Here is a 25,135-nt window from a genome sequence, read left to right as displayed (position 1 = left end):
TTGCCTATGGCTCTGAGGTTTGTGGGTTTGACCCCAGTGCTAAGCAGTAAGCTGTTGCCTATGGCTCTGAGGTTCATGGGTTTGACCCCAGTGCTAAGCAGTAAGCTGTTGCCTATGGCTCTGAGGTTCGTGGGTTTGACCCCAGTGTTCTTTCTTCATTTTTTGGGTGAGTGCAAAATAGATCTGTCTTTAATGTTTGGGGAACATGGACAAACATCTAATATTGAAGTCCAAATTTAGTGATCTCCCTGGTGTGTGTTTGGGTGTTAACTCTGTCTCTGTGTGTGTGTTTGGGTGTTAACTCTGTCTCGGTGTGTGTGTTTGGGTGTTAACTCTGTCTCGGTGTGTGTGTGTATGTGTGTGTGTGCAGGGTGTGTGTGTGCGTTCAGCAGGGTGCATGGTGACTCCGGAACAGGTGGTGTGTCTCCCAGTGATGTGTGGGACTGCCCCCTCTGGTTACCTGAGAGCTGTCATGACTTTTCACCTTGACGACCACCTGGAGAGAGTGACCCTCCTTCCCTGTTCCCTTGACAACCACCTGGAGACAGAGACTCTCCTACCCTGTTCCCTTGACGACCACCTGGAGACAGAGACCCTCCTACCCTGTTCCCTTGACAACCACCTGGAGACAGAGACCCTCCTGCCCTGTTCCCTACATACAGATATAGGATCAGCTTCCCCTCTCACAGTCTTTACGTTAACCATTAGTGGAGGAAATACAAAATGGACCCAAGATCAGCGTCTGGGGGCAACTTCACCTCACACCCTAATATCCCTGTCTACCTCCCCCTCTCCCTTGTCTTCCTCGTCTCTCTCCCCCTCTCCCTCCTCCACTCTCTCCTCTGGCTATGCTCTGGCCTGGGACAGTGTATCCAACCAGAGCGACACAGAGACACACACAGACAGAATTACTGACAGAACTACTGACAGATGGGACAGGAGGTCCCAGCAGTCTCAGGATAGACTATCTGACTGTAAACTGTATTCTCCCGAGTTAGAGGTCAGGGGTCAGGGGTCGTGCTTAGATGTGCATTCTCCCGGAGCTAGTCTATGCTCCTTCAGTACATATGAACCTCGTCCTGACCCAACCCTAAACCTACCCGGACCTCTAACCCCTGACTCCTAACTATGTATGGGTAAGGATGGCAGGGCTACTTGTATTTCTGATGCACATATTTGCCTGTTTATTTTGAGTTGATTCTTTTATTCCTGCCTGTCTTTCCCACCAAGGACCAATTGGTGTTGGGGCCCGAATCTTACCTTTATGATTGACTAATAAAGGCACACCCTGCACACACCCTGAACTTGTCCTTTGGAATGAGCATGGGAACCCCTGTCCTCGGTCTGACGTCACTACAGTTGTAAATAAGTGTTGTTGCTGTCATGTGTTTTTGTACTCTGTTGTCGGTTCTCTGTATAATGTTTTTATTCAAAATAAACCAATCAGATGTTCACTGTACAATGCTTCAATTAAAAAATAAACCAATCAGATTCATGTTCAGAGTGTTCAATAGTCACATGTACAGGGTTGAGGTGTGACTGCAGGGTACAGTGTTTAATATCCAGGCTGTATCACATCCGGCCGTGATTGGGAGTCCCATAGGGCGGCGTGCAATTGGCCCAGCGTCGTCCGGGTTTGGCCAGGGTAGGTCGATATTGCAAAGAAGAATGGGGTCCCTGATGATCTTCTTGGCCTTCCTGCGACACCTGGTGGTGTAGCTGTCCTGGAAGGCAGGCAGTGCAAACTCAAGGGTGCGTTCGGCTGCACGTATCACCCTCTGAAGCACCTTGCAGTCCACGGCGGGGGATTTGCTGTACCAATCTGTGATGCAACCCGACCATATGCTCTGGAAGAACACTGTGAGGGCCCTCGGGACATGCCGAATTTCTTCAGTAACCTGAGGATGAAGAGTCGCTGTCATGCCTTCTTCACCACAGTGTCCATATGGTTAGATAATTTAAGCTTCTCTGGGATCTCAACGCCAACAGTGAAGAGGCGACTCCGGGAGGCTGGCCTTCTAGGCAGCGTTGCAAAGAAAAAGCCATATCTCAGATTAGCCAATAAAAATAAAAGATTAAGATGGGCAAAAGAACACAGACACTGGACAGAGGAATAGTACCCTCAAAACACCAGCCTCAACGTCAACAGAGGAAATGCATCAAATGCTGATGCTCCAGATACTCAACTAGTCTAAAGGCCAGTTTTATCTCTTTATTCAGGACAACAGTTTTCAGCTGTACACAGGAGTGATAGTTGCTGATAATGGCCTCTGTACGCCTATATAGATATTCCATTAAAAATCAGCCGTTTCCAGCTACAATAGTCACTGACAACATTAACAAAGTCTACACTGTATTTCTGATCAACTTGATGTTATTTTAATGGACAAAAAATGGTATTTTCTTTCAAAAACAAGGTCATTTCTAAGTGACTCCAAACTTTTGAATGGTAGTGTATATATGTATATAAACACAATAGTATCATGAATATACTGTATATAAACACAATAGTATCATGAATATACTGTATATAAACACAATAGTATCATGAATATACTGTATATAAACACAATAGTATCATGAATATACTGTATATAAACACAATAGTATCATGAATATACTGTATATAAACACAATAGTATCATGAATATACTGTATATAAACACAATAGTATCATGAATATACTGTATATACACACAATAGTATCATGAATATACTGTATATACACACAATAGTATCATGAATATACTGTATATAAACACAATAGTATCATGAATATACTGTATATAAACACAATAGTATCATGAATATACTGTATATAAACACAATAGTATCATGAATATACTGTATATAAACACAATAGTATCATGAATATACTGTATATAAACACAATAGTATCATGAATATACTGTATATACAGCTCCTTGCATAATGTTTTCAGACCCCTTGGATTTCTTCATATTTTATTGTGTTATGAAAATGTGGGATGAAAAAATGTATTTCATTGTCATAAATCCAAAAAGGGCTGAATAATTTTGCAAGGCACTGTATATACACAGTAGAACATTCTAAATATACACAGTAGAACATTCTAAATATACACAGTAGAACATTCTAAATATACACAGTAGAACATTCTAAATATACACAGTAGAACATTCTAAATATACACAGTAGAACATTCTAAATATACACAGTAGAACATTCTAAATATACACAGTAGAACATTCTAAATATACAGAGTAGAACATTCTAAATATACACAGTAGAACATTCTAAATATACACAGTAGAACATTCTAAATATACACAGTAGAACATTCTAAATATACACAGTAGAACATTCTAAATATACACAGTAGAACATTCTAAATATACACAGTAGAACATTCTAAATATACACAGTAGAACATTCTAAATATACACAGTAGAACATTCTAAATATACACAGTAGAACATTCTAAATATGCACAGTAAAACATTCTAAATATACACAGTAGAACATTCTAAATATGCACAGTAGAACATTCTAAATATGCACAGGAGAACATTCTAAATATACACAGTAGGACATTCTAAATATGCACAGTAGAACATTCTAAATATACACAGTAGGACATTCTAAATATACACAGTAGGACATTCTAAATATACACAGTAGAACATTCTAAATATACACAGTAGAACATTCTAAATATACACAGTAGAACATTCTAAATATGCACAGGAGAACATTCTAAATATACACAGTAGGACATTCTAAATATACACAGTAGGACATTCTAAATATGCACAGTAGAACATTCTAAATATACCCAGTAGAACATTCTAAATATGCACAGGAGAACATTCTAAATATACACAGTAGGACATTCTAAATATACACAGTAGGACATTCTAAATATACACAGTAGAACATTCTAAATATACACAGTAGAACATTCTCAACATTGCATGGTGCGTGGTATAGTATTGTAATGAGCCTGTAAGGCCACCGACAGGCGCGTGTAGTTTGTTGACTAGCGTAAACAGTCTAGGACACTGATTTCCCATAAAATAATCAAGTTGTAATTTATTTGGATGAACACAGACACCATCCTCACATACAGGAACTAATTTGCATAACATTGTGTGACAGGCTGAGAGACTTTCGAATGTGTAAAACATTACAGTATAAACTAAGTATCTTAATGTTTAACCATGTGATCTATATTTCAATATTTACATCAAATACCTGTCCTCTCTTTCCCTCTCTCCCCCATTTCTCTGTCCCTCCATCTCTTTCCCTCTCTCCCCCGTTTCCCTGTCCCTCCATCTCTTTCCCTCTCTCCCCCATTTCTCTGTCCCTCCATCTCTCTATTCATCCCCTTTAAAGAGGGAAGAGAAGAATCCTCCTTTCCCTCTTTCTCCTCTGACTCTCATGGACCGGGTTCTCTGCAGCCCCTTACTCTTGCTCTCTTTCTCTCGTTCCTTTTCTCTCTCTTTCTCCTCTGCCTGCTGTTGCACCTGCTGACTTATCAGCAGCCGCATGTCCTCCTGAAAGAAAGAGAGAGGGGGGAGCGGGAGAGAGAGAAGGGGGGAGAGCGAGGGGAGAGGAGAGAGAGCGGAGTGGAGAGAGCGAGAGAGGGAGGGAGAGGGGAGAGTGGGGGGCGAGAGAGTGGGGGAAGAGAGCGAGAGAGAGGGGGAGAGAGAGTTAGGGAGAGAGAGAGGGAGGAGAGAGGAAGGGAGGGTGAGAAGGAGGGGAGAGAGCGAGAGGGAGGGGGGAGAGAGAGGTAGGGAGAGAGAGAGGGAGGAGAGAGGAAGGGAGGGTGAGAAGGAGGGGAGAGAGCGAGAGAGCGAGAGAGAGCGATAGAAGGGGTTGAAAGTGGGGAAGAGAGGTCGATAAAATAAAATAGTAAATTGAAATGTTTTCTTCTTTGTACTGTAACTGTCAGTCTGAGAAAACAAGCCCAGCGTCACCCCCCAGACCCACCTGCCATGCGTCGACCTCCTGCGACAGCACCACCTTGTGTTGAATGGTGTTCAGCAGCTGCTGGGTCAGACTGTCTCTCTCCGCTCGCACCGTACACACCTCGCTCTCCAGGGAGCTACACACAGAGAGAGAGAGAGATCTTCAAAACCAAATGTTTTCCTGGCCCACCACTCCACCCTGAACACCGTACACACCTCGCTCTCCAGGGAGCTACACACACAGAGAGAGAGAGAGAGAGATCTTCAAAACCAAATGTTTGGTCTGAGGCCAAACCACACAACCAACAACATTGGACACTTTATGGAACACAAAGCCTTCACTATCTCATCCTGGAATTTCCAAGGCCTGAGGTCATCTGCCTTTGGCCTAAAGAGCAGGAACCTGGACTTCAAAGAAATACAGACATTGTCATCCTACAAGAAACCTGGTATAGAGGAGACGAACCCACTGGTTTCCCCATAGGTTACAGAGAGCTGGTAGTCCCATCCACCACACTACCAGGTGGGTGGTATAGAGGAGACAGACCCACTGTTAGCCCTCTAGGTTACAGAGAGCTGATAGTCCCATCCACCACCCTACCAGGTGGGTGGTATAGAGGAGATGGACCCACTGGTTTCCCCTTAAGTTACAGAGAGCTGGTAGTCCCATCCACCACACTACCAGGTGGGTGGTATAGAGGAGATGAACCCACTGGTTGCCCACTAGGTTACAGAGACCTGGTAGTCCCATCCACCACCCTACCAGGTGGGTGGTATAGAGGAGATGGACCCACTGGTTTCCCCTTAAGTTACAGAGAGCTGGTAGTCCCATCCACCACACTACCAGGTGGGTGGTATAGAGGAGATGGACCCACTGGTTTCCCCTTAAGTTACAGAGAGCTGGTAGTCCCATCCACCACACTACCAGGTGGGTGGTATAGAGGAGATGAACCCACTGGTTGCCCTCTAGGTTACAGAGAGCTGGTAGTCCCATCCACCACACTACCAGGTGGGTGGTATAGAGGAGACGAACCCACTGGTTTCCCCATAGGTTACAGAGAGCTGGTAGTCCATCTACCACACTACCAGGTGGGTGGTATAGAGGAGATGGACCCACTGTTAGCCCTCTAGGTTACAGAGAGCTGGTAGTCCCATCCACCACACTACCAAGTGGGTGGTATAGAGGAGATGGACCCACTGGTTTCCCCTTAAGTTACAGAGAGCTGGTAGTCCCATCCACCACACTACCAGGTGGGTGGTATAGAGGAGATGAACCCACTGGTTGCCCTCTAGGTTACAGAGAGCTGGTAGTCCCATCCACCACACTACCAGGTGGGTGGTATAGAGGAGATGGACCCACTGGTTTCCCCCTAGGTTACAGAGAGCTGGTAGTCCCATCCACCACACTACCAGGTGGGTGGTATATAGGAGATGGACCCACTGGTTTCCCCCTAGGTTACAGAGAGCTGATAGTCCCATCCACCAAACTACCAGGTGTGAAACATGGTATAGAGGAGATGGACCCACTGGTTGTCCTCTAGGTTACAGAGAGCTGATAGTCCCATCCACCACACTACCAGGTGGGTGGTATAGAGGAGACGAACCAGGAACATTTTACATTTGGCTAGAAATTCCAAAGGAAATGATCACAACAGAGAGACATGTCCTCATGTGTGCTACCAATATCCCCCCACTAGAATCCCTGTACAACAGAGAGACATGTCCTCCTGTGTGCTACCAATATCCCCCCACTAGAATCCCTGTACAACAGAGAGACATGTCCTCCTGTGTGCTACCAATATCCCCCCACTAGAATCCCTGTACAACAGAGAGACATGTCCTCCTGTGTGCTACCAATATCCCCCCACTAGAATCCCTGTACAACAGAGAGACATGTCCTCCTGTGTGCTACCAATATCCCCCCACTAGAATCCCTGTACAACAGAGAGACATGTCCTCCTGTGTGCTACCAATATCCCCCACTAGAATCCCTGTACAACAGAGAGACATGTCCTCCTGTGTGCTACCTCTATCCCCCCACTAGAATCCCTGTACAACAGAGAGACATGTCCTCCTGTGTGCTACCAATATCCCCCCACTAGAATCCCTGTACAACAGAGAGACATGTCCTCCTGTGTGCTACCAATATCCCCCCACTAGAATCCCTGTACAACAGAGAGACATGTCCTCCTGTGTGCTACCAATATCCCCCCACTAGAATACTGTAACCAAGACAGCTTCTCCATCCTGGAGGGGGAGATCAACCAGCCTTTCAAAGCACTGTCTGGAGCCACTGCCGGTTCATCATCATCTCTAGTCTCATATCTCTGGACTTACAGTAGGCCTACAGTATGTGTTCTATATGATTACAGTATGTGTTCTATATGATTACAGTAGGCCTACAGTATGTGTTCTATATGATTACAGTATGTGTTCTATATGATTACAGTATGTGTTCTATATGATTACAGTATGTGTTCTAGAAGATTACAGTAGGACTACAGTATGTGTTCTATATGATTACAGTATGTGTTCTATATGATTACAGTAGGACTACAGTATGTGTTCTATATGATTACAGTATGTGTTCTATATGATTACAGTATGTGTTCTAGAAGATTACAGTAGGACTACAGTATGTGTTCTATATGATTACAGTATGTGTTCTATATGATTACATTATGTGTTCTAGAAGATTACAGTAGGACTACAGTATGTGTTCTAGAAGATTACAGTAGGACTACGGTATGTGTTCTAGAAGATTACAGTAGGACTACGGTATGTGTTCTAGAAGATTACATTTACATTACATTTAAGTCATTTAGCAGACGCTCTTATCCAGAGCGACTTACAAATTGGTGCATTCACAGTAAGATTACAGTAGGACTACGGTATGTGTTCATATGATTACAGTAGGACTACAGTATATGTTTATATGATTACAGTAGGACTACAGTATGTGTTCTAGAAGATTACAGTAGGCCTACAGTATGTGTTCTATATGATTACAGTAGGCCTACAGTATGTGTTCTATATGATTACAGTATGTGTTCTAGAAGATTACAGTAGGACTACAGTATGTGTTCTAGAAGATTACAGTAGGACTACGGTATGTGTTCTAGAAGATTACAGTAGGACTACGGTATGTGTTCATATGATTACAGTAGGACTACAGTATGTGTTCTAAATGTTTACAGTAGGACTACAGTATGTGTTCTAAATGTTTACAGTGGGACTACAGTATATGTTTATATGATTACAGTAGGACTACAGTATGTGTTCTAAATGTTTACAGTAGGACTACAGTATGTGTTCTAAATGTTTACAGTAGGACTACAGTATGTGTTCTAAATTATTACAGTAGGACTACAGTATGTGTTCTATGTGATTAGAGTAGGCCGACAGTGTGTACTCTAAATGATTACAGTAGGCCTACAGTATGTGTTCTATATGATTACAGTAGGAAATACAATAGGACTACAGTATGTGTTCTATATGATTACAGTAGGAAATACAATAGGACTACAGTATGTGTTTTATATGATTACAGTAGGAAATACAATAGGCCTACAGTATGTGTTCTATATGATTACAGTAGGAAATACAATAGGACTAAAGTATGTGTTTTATATGATTACAGTAGGAAATACAATAGGACTACAGTATGTGTTTTATATGATTACAGTAGGAAATACAGTATGCATTCTATATAATTACAGTCGGACAACATCATGGGTTTTATGACTACAATAGGACTACAGTATGTGTTCTATATGATTACAGTAGGAAATACGATAGGACTACAGTATGTGTTTTATATGATTACAGTAGGAAATACAATAGGACTACAGTATGTGTTTTATATGATTACAGTAGGCCTACAGTATGTGTTCTATATGATTACAGTAGGAAATACAATAGGACTACAGTATGTGTTTTATATGATTACAGTAGGAAATACAATAGGACTACAGTATGTGTTCTATATGATTACAGTAGGGAATACAATAGGACTACAGTATGTGTTTTATATGATTACAGTAGGAAATACAATAGGACTACAGTATGTGTTCTATATGATTACAGTAGGAAATACAATAGGACTACAGTATGTGTTTTATATGATTACAGTAGGCCTACGGTATGTGTTTTATATGATTACAGTAGGAAATACAATAGGACTACAGTATGTGTTTTATATGATTACAGTAGGAAATACAATAGGACTACAGTATGTGTTTTATATGATTACAGTAGGAAATACAATAGGACTACAGTATGTGTTTTATATGATTACAGTAGGAAATACGATAGGACTACAGTATGTGTTTTATATGATTACAGTAGGAAATACAATAGGACTACAGTATGTGTTTTATATGATTACAGTAGGAAATACAATAGGACTACAGTATGTGTTTTATATGATTACAGTAGGAAATACAATAGGACTACAGTATGTGTTTTATATGATTACAGTAGGAAATACAATAGGACTACAGTATGTGTTTTATATGATTACAGTAGGAAATACAATAGGACTACAGTATGTGTTTTATATGATTACAGTAGGAAATACAATAGGACTACAGTATGTGTTTTATATGATTACAGTAGGAAATACAATAGGACTACAGTATGTGTTTTATATGATTACAGTAGGAAATACAATAGGACTACAGTATGTGTTTTATATGATTACAGTAGGAAATACAATAGGACTACATTATGTGTTTTACATGATTACAGTAGGAAATACAATAGGACTACAGTATGTGTTTTATATGATTACAGTAGGAAATACGATAGGACTACAGTATGTGTTTTATATGATTACAGTAGGCCTACAGTATTTTATTTTATTTACCCATTATTTAACCAGGTAGGCCAGTTGAGAACAAGTTCTCATTTTACAACTGCGACCTGGCCAAGATAAAGCCAAGCAGCGCAACACAAACAACAACACAGAGTTACACATGGAATAAAAAAGCGTAACACAGTAGAAAAAAGAAAGGCTATATACAGTGTGTGCAAATGGCGTGAGGAGGTAAGGTCTACAAATGTAGACCGCATTATCTTCCAAGAGAATTCTCTTCGATTATAATCACAGCCGTATATATCCCCCCCAAGCAGACACATCGATGGCTCTGAACAAACTTTATTTAACTCTTTGCAAACTGGAAACCATTTATCCGGAGGCTGCATTCATTGTAGCTGGGGATTTTAACAAAGCTAATGTGAAAACAAGACTCCCTAAATTTTATCAGCATTTCGATTGCGCAACCAGGGGTGGTAAAACCTTGGATCATTGTTACTCTAACTTCCGCGACGCATATAAGGCCCTGCCCCGCCCCCCTTTCGGAAAAGCTGACCACGACTCCATTTTGTTGATCCCTGCCTACAGGCAGAAACTTAAACAAGAGGCTCCCACGCTGAGGTCTGTCCAACGCTGGTCCGACCAAGCTGATTCCACACTCCAAGACTGCTTCCATCACGTGGACTGGGACATGTTTCGTTTTGCGTCAGATAAAAATATTGACGAATACGCAGATTCGGTGTGCGAGTTCATTAGAACGTGCGTTGAAGATGTCGTTCCCATAGCAACGATAAAAACATTCCCTAACCAGAAACCGTGGATTGATGGCAGCATTCGCGTGAAACTGAAAGCGCGAACCACTGCTTTTAATCAGGGCAAGGTGTCTGGCAACATGACCGAATACAAACAGTGCAGCTATTCCCTCCGCAAGGCTATTAAACAAGCTAAGCGTCAGTACAGAGACAAAGTAGAATCTCAATTCAACGGCTCAGACACAAGAGGCATGTGGCAGGGCAGGGTCTACAGTCAATCACGGACTACAAGAAGAAACCCAGCCCAGTCACGGACCAGGATGTCTTGCTCCCAGGCAGACTAAATAACTTTTTTGCCCGCTTTGAGGACAATACAGTGCCACTGACACGGCCTGCAACAAAAACATGCGATCTCTCCTTCACTGCAGCCGAGGTGAGTAAGACATTTAAACGTGTTAACCCTCGCAAGGCTGCAGGCCCAGACGGCATCCCCAGCCGCGCCCTCAGAGCATGAGCAGACCAGCTGGCCGGTGTGTTTACGGACATATTCAATCAATCCCTATACTAGTCTGCTGTTCCCACATGCTTCAAGAGGGTCACCATTGTTCCTGTTCCCAAGAAAGCTAAGGTAACTGAGCTAAATGACTACCGCCCCGTAGCACTCACTTCCGTCATCATGAAGTGCTTTGAGAGACTAGTCAAGGACCATATCACCTCCACCCTACCTGACACCCTAGACCCACTCCAATTTGCTTACCGCCCAAATAGTTCCACAGACGATGCAATCTCAACCACACTGCACACTGCCCTAACCCACCTGGACAAGAGGAATACCTATGTGAGAAGGCTGTTCATCGACTATAGCTCGGCATTCAACACCATAGTACCCTCCAAGCTCGTCATCAAGCTCGAGACCCTGGGTCTCGACCCCGCCCTGTGTAACTGGGTACTGGACTTCCTGACGGGCCGCCCCCAGGTGGTGAGGGTAGGCAACAACATCTCCTCCCCGCTGATCCTCAACACGGGGGCCCCACAAGGGTGCGTTCTGAGCCCTCTCCTGTACTCCCTGTTCACCCACGACTGCGTGGCCACGCACGGCTCCAACTCAATCATCAAGTTTGCGGACGACACAACAGTGGTAGGCTTGATTACCAACAACGACGAGACGGCCTACAGGGAGGAGGTGAGGGCCCTCAGAGTGTGGTGTCAGGAAAATAACCTCACACTCAACGTCAACAAAACTAAGGAGATGATTGTGGACTTCAGGAAACAGCAGAGGGAACACCCCCCTATCCACATTGATGGAACCGTAGTGGAGAGGGTAGCAAGTTTTAAGTTCCTCGGCATACACATCACAGACAAACTGAATTGGTCCACTCACACTGACAGCGTCGTGAAGAAGGCGCAGCAGCGCCTCTTCAACCTCAGGAGGCTGAAGAAATTTGGCTTGTCACCAAAAGCACTCACAAACTTCTACAGATGCACAATCGAGAGCATCCTGGCGGGCTGTATCACCGCCTGGTACGGCAACTGCTCCGCCCTCAACCGTAAGGCTCTCCAGAGGGTAGTGAGGTCTGCACAACGCATCACCGGGGGCAAACTACCTGTCCTCCAGGACACCTACACCACCCGATGTTACAGGAAGGCCATAAAGATCATCAAGGACATCAACCACCCGAGCCACTGCCTGTTCACCCCGCTATCATCCAGAAGGCGAGGTCAGTACAGGTGCATCAAAGCTGGGACCGAGAGACTGAAAAACATCTTCTATCTCAAGGCCATCAGACTGTTAAACAGCCACCACTAACATTGAGTGGCTGCTGCCAACACACTGTCATTGACACTGACCCAACTCCAGCCACTTTAATAATGGGAATTGATGGGAAATGATGTAAATATATCACTAGCCACTTTAAACAATGCTACCTTATATAATGTTACTTACCCTACATTATTCATCTCATATGCATACGTATATACTGTACTCTACATCATCGACTGCATCCTTATGTAATACATGTATCACTAGCCACTTTAACTATGCCACTTTGTTTACTTTGTCTACATACTCATCTCATATGTATATACTGTACTCGATACCATCTACTGTATGCTGCTCTGTACCATCACTCATTCATATATCCTTATGTACATATTATTTATCCCCTTACACTGTGTATAAGACAGTAGTTTTGGAATTGTTAGTTAGATTACTTGTTGGTTATCACTGCATTGTCGGAACTAGAAGCACAAGCATTTCGCTACACTCGCATTAACATCTGCTAACCATGTGTATGTGACAAATAAATTTGATTTGATTTGATTTGATTTAATAGGCCGTGTGTAGGCCTGTCCCTGTCTGAGTCTGTAGTACCAACCTGTCCCTGTCTGAGTCTGTAGTACCAACCTGTCCCTGTCTGAGTCTGTAGTACCAACCTGTCCCTGTCTGAGTCTGTAGTACCAACCTGTCCCTGTCTGTAGTACCAACCTGTCCCTGTCTGAGTCTGTAGTACCAACCTGTCCCTGTCTGAGTCTGTAGTACCAACCTGTCCCTGTCTGAGTCTGTAATACCAACCTGTCCCTGTCTGAGTCTGTAGTACCAACCTGTCCCTGTCTGAGTCTGTAATACCAACCTGTCCCTGTCTGAGTCTGTAGTACCAACCTGTCCCTGTCTGAGTCTGTAATACCAACCCGTCCCTGTCTGAGTCTGTAGTACCAACCTGTCCCTGTCTGAGTCTGTAGTACCAACCTGTCCCTGTCTGAGTCTGTAGTACCAACCTGTCCCTGTCTGAGTCTGTAATACCAACCTGTCCCTGTCTGAGTCTGTAGTACCAACCTGTCCCTGTTTGAGTCTGCAATGTAATGAAGTCCTTTGAAAGGCTGGTCATGGCTCACATCAACACCATTATGTGTGTGTGTGTGTGTGTGTGTGTGTGTGTGTGTGTGTGTGTGTGTGTGTGTGTGTGTGTGTGTGTGTGTGTGTGTGTGTGTGTGTGTGTGTGTGTGTGTGTGTGTGTGTGTGTGTGTGTGTGTGTGTGTGTGTGTGTGTGTGTGTGTGTAAGTGTGTGTAAGTGTGTCTGAGTGCATACGGGTGTACCTGTAGCTGGGTTTTCCTTGACAGCTCCTGAACGGCTGTAGCTGTAGTGTAGTGTGTGTGTGTGTGTGTGTGTGTGTGTGTGTGTGTGTGTGTGTGTGTGTGTGTGTGTGTGTGTGTGTGTGTGTGTGTGTGTGTGTGTGTGTGTGTGTGTGTGTGTGTGTGTGTGTGTGTGTGTGTGTGTGTGTAAGTGTGTGTAAGTGTGTCTGAGTGCATACGGGTGTACCTGTAGCTGGGTTTTCCTTGACAGCTCCTGAACGGCTGTAGCTCCTCCCTCAGAGAATCAAGCTCCGCCTCTCTGGAGCATAGCTGAGGAGAACAAGAGAGAGAGGTTAGAGAGAGGTTAGAGAGAGGTTAGTGTGTTAGAGATAAATTAAAGAGAGGTTAATGTGTTCGAGAGAGGTTAGAGAGAGGTTAGAGAGAGGTTAGTGTGTTAGAGAGAGGTTAGAGAGAGGTTAGAGAGAGGTTAGTGAGAGGTTAGAGAGAGGTCTGTGTGTTAGAGAGAGGTTAGAGAGAGGTTAGTGTGTTAGAGAGAGGTTAGAGAGAGATTAGAGAGAAGTTAGTGTGTTAGAGAGAGGTTAGTGTGTTAGAGAGAGGTTAGAGAGAGATTAGAGAGAAGTTAGTGTGTTAGAGAGAGGTTAGTGTGTTAGAGAGAAGTTAATGTGTTAGAGAGAGGTTAGTATGTTAGAGGTTAGTGTGTTAGAGAGAGGTTTGTGTGTTAGAGAGAGGTTAGAGAGAGGTTTGTGTGTTAGAGAGAGGTTAGTGTGTTAGAGAGAGGTTAGTGTGTTAGAGAGAGATTAGAGAGAGGTTAGAGAGAGGTTTGTGTGTTAGAGAGAGGTTAGAGAGAGGTTAGTGTGTTAGAGAGAGGTTAGAGAGAGGTTCGAGAGAGGTTAGTGTGTTTGAGAGAGATGTGTTGGAGATTAGTGTGTTTTTTATTTGATTTATTAGGATCCTCATTAGTCGTCGCCAATGGCGACAGCGAGTCTTACCTGGCTCCAACATTAAACTAAAAATACATTACAGACAAAAGACTACAATTTACATACAGTGCCAGTCAAAGTTTGGACACACCTACTCATTCAAGTTTTTCCTTTTTTAATTTTTAAAACTATTTTCTACATTGTAGAATAATAGCGAAGACATCAAAACTATGAAATAACACATGGAATCATGTAAAAAGTGTTAAACAAATAAAAACATAATTTATATGTGAGATTCTTCAAAGTAGCCACCCTTTGCCATGATGACAGCATTACACACTTAAATAAGCTTAAATAAGCAAAGATAAACGACAGTCCATCAAAGCACACTTAACCAGCATGGATACCACAGCATTCTGCAGTGATATGCCATCCCATCTGGTTTGTGCTTAGTAGCATCATCAGCATACATGGACCCACATGCTTTGTTTAATGCCAGTGGCAGATCATTGGTAAAAATAGAAAATAATAGAGGGCCTAGAGAGCTGCCCTGTGGTACACCACACTTTACATGTTTGACATTAGAGAAGCTTCCATTAATCCCCTAAGGTCGATGTCCTCGGAAATCTAATTAGTATAATTTTAAAAATCCCCATTAAAATCTTTTAATTTAAGATAGAGACACAGTATCTGTTCTTTTTCATTGGATGTGACTCAATCCGCCTATGTCACACTTCCGCATCTGTGGTGAAAGAGCTAGAGCGATGTCTGTCAGACCATGAGACATCTGTGGTGAAAGAGCTAGAGCGATGTCTGTCAGACCATGAGACATCTGTGGTGAAAGAGCTAGAGCGATGTCTGTCAGACCATGAGACATCTGTGGTGAAAGGTGACAGAGTTAGAGGGGTGGTTGTCAGACCATGAGACATCTGTGGTGAAAGGTGACAGAGTTAGAGGGGTGGTTGTCAGACCATGAGTCATCTGTGGTGAAAGGTGACAGAGTTAGAGGGGTGGTTGTCAGACCGAAAATTGGTCTTCTCACAAAATTGTTTTTAGCTTCTGAACGGTTTGTCCTACAAACTACTAAAATATTAACTACTGTGGAAAGGTGAGACTCTCACAAACATATACATATTGGTTGTTTTGCTCTAGGATGCCCACAGGCCTGAATGTCCCCAGGTACCAGTTGAAAGAACTCATGGAAGTACAGTATATATTGAGACTTTAGTAACAAAAAATTAGGGGTTAAATACATCAAAAAAATATATGTTTTCTGATCTTTCTTATATCGTTCTGATAAAGGACAGACAGAATAAACTTCCTTTAGGAGTACTATCTGTTGCTCCATGTAGTGGTCTTCAAAATCAAATAGCAAAATTATCCCTGATAGGACCTTTTTAAAACAATTTCCAATACCTTAGTATATATCCACATAGCAAGAGGTAGCTTTTGGGAGTCTCAATCCGTTGGAATGTTGTCAAGGAGGGAGGTGTGTAAGGCATGAGCCGAAAGAGGAGGAAGTGGTACTCGATATACAAGCAGAGTGATGTCCTTTACATGTGTGTGTGTATTAACTCACCTTTTCTCTCAGTGTGTTTATCTCCTGGTCTTTGTCTTGTAGGATGGTAGAGTGGGCCAACAGTGTCTCTGTAGCCTAGACAACAAGACACACTGTCATAGCAACAACGCACACTGTCATAGCAACAACACACACTGTCATAGCAACAACACACACTGTCATAACAACAACACACACTTTCATAACAACAACACACACTGTTATAACAACAACACACACTGTCATAACAACAACACACACTGTCATAGCAACAACACACACTGTCGTAGCAACAACACACACTGTCATAGCAACAACACGCACTGTCATAATAACAACACACACTGTCATAGCAACAACACACACTGTCATAGCAACAACACACACTGTCATAGCAACAACACGCACTGTCATAGCAACAACACGCACTGTTATAATAACAACACACACTGTCATAACAACAACAACATACACTGTCATAGCAACAACACGCACTGTCATAATAACAACACACACTGTCATAGCAACAACACACTGTCATAGCAACAACACACACTGTCATAACAACAACACGCACTGTCATAATAACAACACACACTGTCATAGCAACAACACACACTGTCATAGCAACAACACACACTGTCATAGCAACAACACACATTGTCATAGCAACAACACGCACTGTCATAATAACAACACACACTGTCATAACAACAACAACATACACTGTCATAAAAACAACAACATACACTGTCATAGCAACAACACACACTGTCATAACAACAACAACATACACTGTCATAACAACAACAACATACACTGTCATAACAACAACAACATACACTGTCATAACAACAACACACACTGTCATAGCAACAACATACACTGTCATAACAACAACAACATACACTGTCATAGCAACAACACACACTGTCATAACAACAACATACACTGTCATAACAACAACAACATACACTGTCATAACAACAACAACATACACTGTCATAACAACAACACACACACTGTCATAACAACAACAACATACACTGTCATAACAACAACAACATACACTGTCATAACAACAACACACACTGTCATAGCAACAACATACACTGTCATAACAACAACAACATACACTGTCATAGCAACAACACACACTGTCATAACAACAACATACACTGTCATAACAACAACAACATACACTGTCATAACAACAACAACATACACTGTCATAACAACAACAACATACACTGTCATAACAACAACACACACTGTCATAGCAACAACACGCACTGTCATAATAACAACACACTGTCATAACAACAACAACACACACTGTCATAGCAACAACAACACACACTGTCATAGCAACAACACACACTGTCATAGCAACAACACGCACTGTCATAATAACAACACACACTGTCATAACAACAACAACACACACTGTCATAACAACAACACGCACTGTCATAACAACAACACACACTGTCATAGCAACAACACACACTGTCATAATAACAACACAAACTGTCATAGCAACAACACACACTGTCATAGCAACAACACACACTGTCATAGCAACAACACACACTGTCATAGCAACAACACGCACTGTCATAATAACAACACACACTGTCATAATAACAACACACACTGTCATAATAACAACACACACTGTCATAACAACAACAACATACACTGTCATAACAACAACAACATACACTGTCATAAAAACAACAGTACAAAATAAGCTCGAGATTCCATCCTAGCTGTGCTATAGAGGGGTCTAGGATTCCATCCTAGCTGTGCTATAGAGGGGTCTGAGATTCCATCCTAGCTGTGCTATAGAGGGGTCTGGGATTCCATCCTAGCTGTGCTATAGAGGGGTCTGGGATTCCATCCTAGCTGTGCTATAGAGGGGTCTGAGATTCCATCCTAGCTCTGCTATAGAGGGGTCTGGGATTCCATCCTAGCTGTGCTATAGAGGGGTCGGAGATTCCATCCTAGCTGTGCTATAGAGGGGTCGGAGATTCCATCCTAGCTGTGCTATAGAGGGGTCGGAGATTCCATCCTAGCTGTGCTATAGAGGGGTCTGGGATTCCATCCTAGCTGTGCTATAGAGTGGTTTGTTGATTAGCAACAAAACTGAGGCGGGCGCAACTATGTGGCAAAACAGATCTGGTTGGCTTAAACTGTTGACAACATGTAAACTATATTTAGTCTCAAATGTTTGTTGAAAACATAAATATATTTGTACAATGAGCACTTGTTGTCTCTCCTTAGTGTTAATGGTTAGCTATCGAAAAGCCATATTAGCATATTGTTATGAAATCAGTCAAAACAAGAACAAGATGATACTAGCTGAAACAGGCCACATGGCAGGGTCTTGTCATTGTTGTTAGCTATGTGGCCATCCAGAATCACAACACCTCACAGACTTTGAAGAGAGTGCATTGTTTTCGTGCCGTTGTCAGCTAACCCCTCTATAGTGCAAGTCACTATACAGCCAACAACCTTTTTTATGGCCTTAACTTAGACCTTCACAAAGATCACATTCATGATGAGCGCTGTGCGGTGGGCTCAACCATAAATAACCTTTAAAAGACTGTTACAGTGAACTGTGATATAGCACTGCATTACTGCACTGCTTTCCAGTCTTTAAAAATGGTACAGAAAACAGGCTGTTGGTGTTTTAGTGTGTGTGCCAAAGGAGGTTGGTGGCACCTTAATTGGGGAGGACAGGCTTGTGGAATTGGAGCCGAATCAGTTGAATGGTGTCAAATACATGGTTTCCATGGTTTCCATGGTTTCCATGGTTTCCATGTGTTTGATGCCATTGCATTTGCTCCGTTCCAGACATTATTACGAGCCGTCCTCCCCTCAGAAGCCTCCACTGGTGTGTGAGTACCTGAGTCTGCTGTATCTCACTGAGCAGGGCCAGAGGGTGTGTGAGTACCTGAGTCTACTGTATCTCACTGAGCAGGGCCAGAGGGTGTGTGAGTACCTGAGTCTGCTGTATCTCACTGAGCAGGGGCAGAGGGTGTGTGTGAGTACCTGAGTCTGCTGTATCTCACTGAGCAGGGACATAGGCTTTGTGAGTACCTGAGTCTGCTGTATCTCACTGAGCAGGGCCAGAGGGTGTGTGAGTACCTGAGTCTGCTGTATCTCACTGAGCAGGGACAGAGGGTGTGTGTTAGTACCTGAGTCTGCTGTATCTCACTGAGCAGGGACAGAGGGTGTGTTTTTTGTACCTGAGTCTGCTGTATCTCACTGAGCAGGGGCAGAGGGTGTGTGTGAGTACCTGAGTCTGCTGTATCTCACTGAGCAGGGACAGAGGGTGTGTTTTTTGTACCTGAGTCTGCTGTATCTCACTGAGTGTGTGTGAGTACCTGAGTCTGCTGTATCTCACTGAGCAGGGACAGAGGGTGTGTTTTTTGTACCTGAGTCTGCTGTATCTCACTGAGCAGGGGCAGAGGGTGTGTGAGTACCTGAGTCTGCTGTATCTCACTGAGCAGGGACAGAGGGTGTGTGTGAGTACCTGAGTCTGCTGTATCTCACTGAGAAGTGACAGAGGGTGTGTGTGAGTGTGTGTGTTGTCCAGACTGGTGTCCTCTTCCAGCCTCTGGACTCTCCGCTCTAGAGAACGGCTCAGTGTCCGCAACTCAAACACCACACTCTGTTCCTGCTCCAACTACACACACACACGCACGCACGCACGCACGCACGCACGCACGCACGCACGCACGCACGCACGCACACACACACACACACACACACACACACACACACACACACACACACACACACACACACACACACACACACACACACAGGCTTGGGTTAGCAGGGTTAGTTCCCCCCCCCCACCTACTCCCTGTCTCTATCCCCAATGTCCCTCCACCTACATCCAAATTCAGCAATTAACCCAGTCCCTCCAAGACCCACCCCCTGTGTTCTCACCTGGTCTTCTCTCTCTCTCAGATTGGTCTGTAGATCTGTCAGTGTGTCTCTCTGCCTCTCCCTCTCGCCTCTCAGCCTATCACAGTCCTCCTGCCACAGCCTCAACTGTTCCTCCATATTACCCAGCCTCTCCTTCAACACCCTGTTCTGAAGAGGAGAGGAGAGAGGGATGAGAGGAGAGGAGAGAGGGAGGAGTGTGTGTGTGTGTGTGTGTGTGTGTGTGTGTGTGTGTGTGTGTGTGTGTGTGTGTGTGTGTGTGTGTGTGTGTGTGTGTGTGTGTGTGTGTGTGTGTGTGTGTGTGTGTGTGTGTGTGTGTGTGTGTGTGTGTGTGTGTGTGTGTGTGTGTGTGTGTGTGTGTGTGTGTGTGTGTACCTCTGCTTGTGTGTTGTCTAGTTGTGTAGAACTAATGGTTTTGCTGAGGGAGGAGTCTTCCATCTCTTCTCGGAGTGAACGGAGTTCCACACGCAATGAGTGTTCTACTGACACCGCCTGGGGGAGTAGAACAGGATGGGGAGGGGGGAGGACAGGGAGGGAGGGGGAGGAGGGGAGGGGGAGGGAGGGAGGAGAGGAGGGAGGGGGAGGACAGGGAGGGAGAGAGGGAGGAGAGGCGAGAACGAGTTGTATTGTGTTGTCTGTCTGACGTGTGATTAATGTAGGTGTGGTTGATTCAGCTGGCTGGTCAACATTCCATTCCACAGACCGTGGTAGAGTTCCCGTCTGACTACATTGAAGAGTTGCATTGCATCAACCAATTGTGTGCACAGCATGAAGCTTTTGAAGACATCTCCCAATGTCCTTGTGACCTGGACGAACGTCGACTATTCCACTGGATCTGGTGTGGCCACCCTGGTTAAACACCTTTCCGGGAGTTGAGATCTAGCAGGCGTCTACAATGTAGTCAGTCTGGAACTCATCTATGTGTGTGTTTGTCTGTACCTCTGCCAACTCTTCCACCAGGCGGTGGTTGTGATTGGCCAGCTCAGTCAGCTGTGTGTTCTCCTCCCGCTTCTGGCCCTGCCCCCGGCTGTGATGTCGGTCCAGCTCGGCCAGTAAGGAGGAGAGTTCGGAGGTTAGCTCCGCCTCTCTCTGTTGTGACGACAGTTCACATACCTCCAATCTCCTCCGGAGAACATGCTTCTCCTGCTGCAGGACCTGACACACACACACAACCACACGCACACACACACACACGCACACACACACACGCACACACATACACACACAACCACAAAAAACACTACATCTATACATCGTTGCTCCTAAAAAACTGGTTCTCTCTTAGCTGTCTGTCTCTCTGTGTCAGTTGTCTCTCCTCTACCTGTCTGTGTCAGTTATCTCTCCTCTATCTGTCTGTGTCAGTTATCTCTCCTCTATCTGTCTGTGTCAGTTATCTCTCCTCTATCTGTCTGTGTCAGTTATCTCTCCTCTATCTGTCTGTGTCAGTTATCTCTCCTCTACCTGTCTGTGTCAGTTATCTCTCCTCTATCTGTCTGTGTCAGTTATCTGCTCTCTGTCAGTTATCTCTCCTCTACCTGTCTGTGTCAGTTATCTCTCCTCTATCTGTCTGTGTCAGTTATCTCTCCTCTATCTGTCTGTGTCAGTTATCTCTCCTCTATCTGTCTGTGTCAGTTATCTCTCCTCTATCTCTGTGTCAGTTATCTGCTCTCTGTCAGTTATCTCTCCTCTACCTGTCTGTGTCAGTTATCTGCTCTCTGTCAGTTATCTCTCCTCTACCTGTCTGTGTCAGTTATCTGCTCTCTGTCAGTTATCTCTCCTCTACCTGTCTGTGTCAGTTATCTCTCCTCTACCTGTCTGTGTCAGTTATCTGCTCTCTGTCAGATGTCTCACTTCTACCTGTCTGTCTCTCTATGTCAGTTGTCTCTCATCTACCTGTCTGTGTCAGTTGTCTCTCCTCTACCTTTCTGTCTGTCTCTGTCAGTTGGTCTCACTTCTACCTGTCTGTCTCTCTGTCAGTTGTCTCTCCTCTACCTGTCTGTCTCTCTGCCAGTTGTCTCTCCTCTACCTGTCTGTCTCTCTGCCAGTTGTCTCGCCTCTACCTGTCTGTCAGTCTCTCTGTCAGTTGTCTCTCCTCTACCTGTCTGTCTCTCTGCCAGTTGTCTCTCCTCTACCTGTCTGTCTCTCTGCCAGTTGTCTCGCCTCTACCTGTCTGTCAGTCTCTCTGTCAGTTGTCTCACCTCTACATGTCTGTCTCTCTGTGTCAGTGCCTCGGCCAGCTCTTCATTCCTCTCCAACAGAGCCTGGCCCAACTCAGCAGCCAGGATCAGATCTGTCTCTAGACCTGCCTCCAGCTCTGCCTTTAACCCCGCCTTCCCCATGGAGCCACTCCCACCCTGGCAGCATGAGGAGGAAGAGGAGGAGGGATAAGCGAGAGAGAGAGAATGGGAGGAGGTGGAGGAGAGGGGGAAGAAGGAGTCTTCCAAGCTGGGGGAGGGAAGGCTGTCCTTTCTGGAGAACATCGGAGAAGCCACAGGGGTTGGAGGTTACACCACCTTGTTAGTGTCAGGGGTCAGAGAGCCCTACCCCTCATCTCTCAGTCCGTTACACCTTAAACAACTTGATCGGGACTGGTCTGGTCTGGTTTGAACTGGTTTCGTTCTGGTCTGGGTCTGGTTCTGATCTGGACTGGTCTGATCTGGTCTGGGATAGGGTGGAGAGGTGAAGGCCCCCCTGGATTGGTTGGCTCTCTGAAACTAAAACAAACAGAAACAGTCCCTGATTGGCTGAATGGTGATGATGTGAAAGATGATTGGCTGAATGGTGATGACGTGAAAGCTGATTGGATGAATGGTGATGATATGAATTGTAAGACGTTATTACATTTACTTAATACAATACAATACTACCGCTATACTACCACGAAACTACCACTATACTACAATATTTACACTATACTGCTGCAATACTAACAGTATACTACAATATGATCACAATACTACTCCCTGCTACCACTATACTACGGTACTGCCACTATTCTACTACAATCCCACCACTATATTACAATACTACCGCTAATAAACCACAATACTACCACTATTCTACTACAATACTACCACTATGCTAAAATACTACCGCCATAATACTGGGATACTACCAATATACCACAATACTACCACTATAATACAACACTGCCACGATACCACAATACTGCCACTATACTACAACACTACCAATAAACTACAACACTACTACTATACTACAACACTACCACTATACTACTACACTGACACTATACTACAACACTACCACTATACTACAAAACGAGCGCTATACTACAGCACTACCACTATACTACTATAATGACATTATACTACAACACCACCACTACACTACAACACTATTGCTATACTACAACACTACCACTATACTACAGCACTAGCACTATACTACAACACAACCACTATACTACTACGCTAACACTATACTACAACACTACCACTATACGACAGCACGACCACTATACTACAACACTGACACTATACTACTACGTTAACACTATACTACAGCACTACCACTATACTACATCCACTCCTATTCCTTCTACAGCACTACAACACTACAATCCCGGGACCAATACTACAATGTATGCACTAATGCTATAAAAGCTACAACACTATATTATTATATTATATTATATATTATTACTACATCAATATACTACAGCACTGCCACTATACTACTACACTGACACTATACTACAGCACTACCACTATACTACAATACTACCACTATACTACAGTATTGCCAATATACTACTGCGCTGACACTATACTACACCACTACCACTATACTACTACACTACTTCTATACTACAACACTACCACTATACCACTACGCTAACACTATACTACAACACTACCGCTATACTGCTATGCTGACACTATACTACAGCACTACCACTATACTACAACACTACCACTATACTACAGCACTACCACTATACTACTACGCTAACACTATACTACAGCACTACCACTATACTACAGCACTACCACTATACTACAATACTACAACACAACCACTATACTACAGCACTACCACTATACTACAACACTACCACTATACTACAATACTACAACACGACCACTATACTAAAGCACTGCTACTATACTACAGCACTACTGCTATACTACAACACTACCACAATACTACAGCACTACCACTATACTACAACGCTGCCACTATACTACAGCACTACCACTATACTACAACACTACCACTATACTACTATGCGGACACTATACTACTACAACGCTGCCACTATACTACAGCACTACCACAATACTAAAGCACTACCACTATACTACAACACTTCCACTATACTACAGCACTGCCACTATACTACAGCACTACCACCATACTACAGCACTACCACTATGCTACAATACTACAACACGTCCACTATACTACAGCACTGCCACTATACTACAACACTGCCACTATACTACAGCACTACCACTATACTACAACACTACCACTATGCTACAATACTACAACACTATCACTATACTACAGCACTACCACTATACCACAGCACTGCCACTATACTACAATGCTACCACTATACTACAATACTACAACACTACCACTATACTACAGCACTACCACTATACTACAGCACTACCACTATACTACAACACTGCCACTATACTACAGCACTACCACTATACTACAACACTGCCACTATACTACAGCACTACCACTATACTACAACACTAACACTATGCTACAATACTACAACATGTCCACTATACTACAGCACTGCCACTATACTACAACGCTACCTCTATACTACAATACTACAACGCTACCACTATACTACAATACTACAACACTACCACTATACTACAGCACTACCACTATACTACAGCACTACCACTATACTACAACACTACCACTATACTACACTGCTACAACACTACCACTATATTACAACACTGCCACTATACTACAACACTGCCACTATACTACACCACTACCACTACAACACATCGCTATACTACTGTGCTGGCACGATACTATTATACTACTACCACTATACTACAACGCTGATGCAATACTGCTG

General features: G+C 43.7%; 2 protein-coding genes and 1 long non-coding RNA gene across 7 annotated transcripts in view; 1 reads left to right on the top strand and 2 right to left on the bottom strand.

Moving 5' to 3' along the window:
* Window positions 1-1,491, top strand: part of LOC124021104 — a 15,745-nt gene extending 14,254 nt beyond the window's left edge. The window contains exon 5 of the mRNA XM_046336435.1: window positions 371-1,491. Coding sequence (XP_046192391.1) covers window positions 371-1,126 — 756 coding nt within the window. The 3' untranslated portion in view covers window positions 1,127-1,491. The remainder of the gene's footprint in view (window positions 1-370) is intronic.
* The window catches only part of bicdl2 (BICD family like cargo adaptor 2), a 24,737-nt gene continuing 1,016 nt past the window's right edge, over window positions 1,415-25,135 (bottom strand). For 2 of the 5 annotated variants that reach the window (XM_046336430.1, XM_046336429.1), the window contains exons 2-12: window positions 22,248-22,763; window positions 20,989-21,204; window positions 20,425-20,541; window positions 20,053-20,199; window positions 19,631-19,783; window positions 16,111-16,185; window positions 13,838-13,920; window positions 5,166-5,181; window positions 4,972-5,086; window positions 4,448-4,535; window positions 1,415-2,018 (exon numbers count right to left, since the gene is read on the bottom strand). In XM_046336430.1, the coding sequence (XP_046192386.1) occupies window positions 1,919-2,018; window positions 4,448-4,535; window positions 4,972-5,086; window positions 5,166-5,181; window positions 13,838-13,920; window positions 16,111-16,185; window positions 19,631-19,783; window positions 20,053-20,199; window positions 20,425-20,541; window positions 20,989-21,204; window positions 22,248-22,529 (1,392 nt within the window). In that variant the 5' untranslated portion in view covers window positions 22,530-22,763 and the 3' untranslated portion in view covers window positions 1,415-1,918. Of the gene's footprint in view, window positions 2,019-4,044; window positions 4,536-4,971; window positions 5,087-5,165; window positions 5,182-13,837; window positions 13,921-16,110; window positions 16,186-19,630; window positions 19,784-20,052; window positions 20,200-20,424; window positions 20,542-20,988; window positions 21,205-22,247; window positions 22,764-25,135 lie in introns of those variants that run through there. The other 3 variants (XM_046336434.1, XM_046336432.1, XM_046336431.1) reach the window with 3 other exon arrangements.
* Window positions 19,045-19,596, bottom strand: LOC124021106. The gene is made up of 2 exons (XR_006836196.1): window positions 19,533-19,596; window positions 19,045-19,444 (listed from the first exon to the last, which is right to left on the bottom strand). It is a non-coding gene; the product is annotated as an uncharacterized LOC124021106 (long non-coding RNA).

Source organism: Oncorhynchus gorbuscha, unplaced genomic scaffold (genome assembly GCF_021184085.1).
Source record: "Oncorhynchus gorbuscha isolate QuinsamMale2020 ecotype Even-year unplaced genomic scaffold, OgorEven_v1.0 Un_scaffold_1051, whole genome shotgun sequence".
NCBI classification, from domain to species: Eukaryota; Metazoa; Chordata; class Actinopteri; order Salmoniformes; family Salmonidae; genus Oncorhynchus; species Oncorhynchus gorbuscha.
Note: the sequence above shows the minus strand (reverse complement) of the source record. Positions and strands in the feature narration are given on the sequence as shown.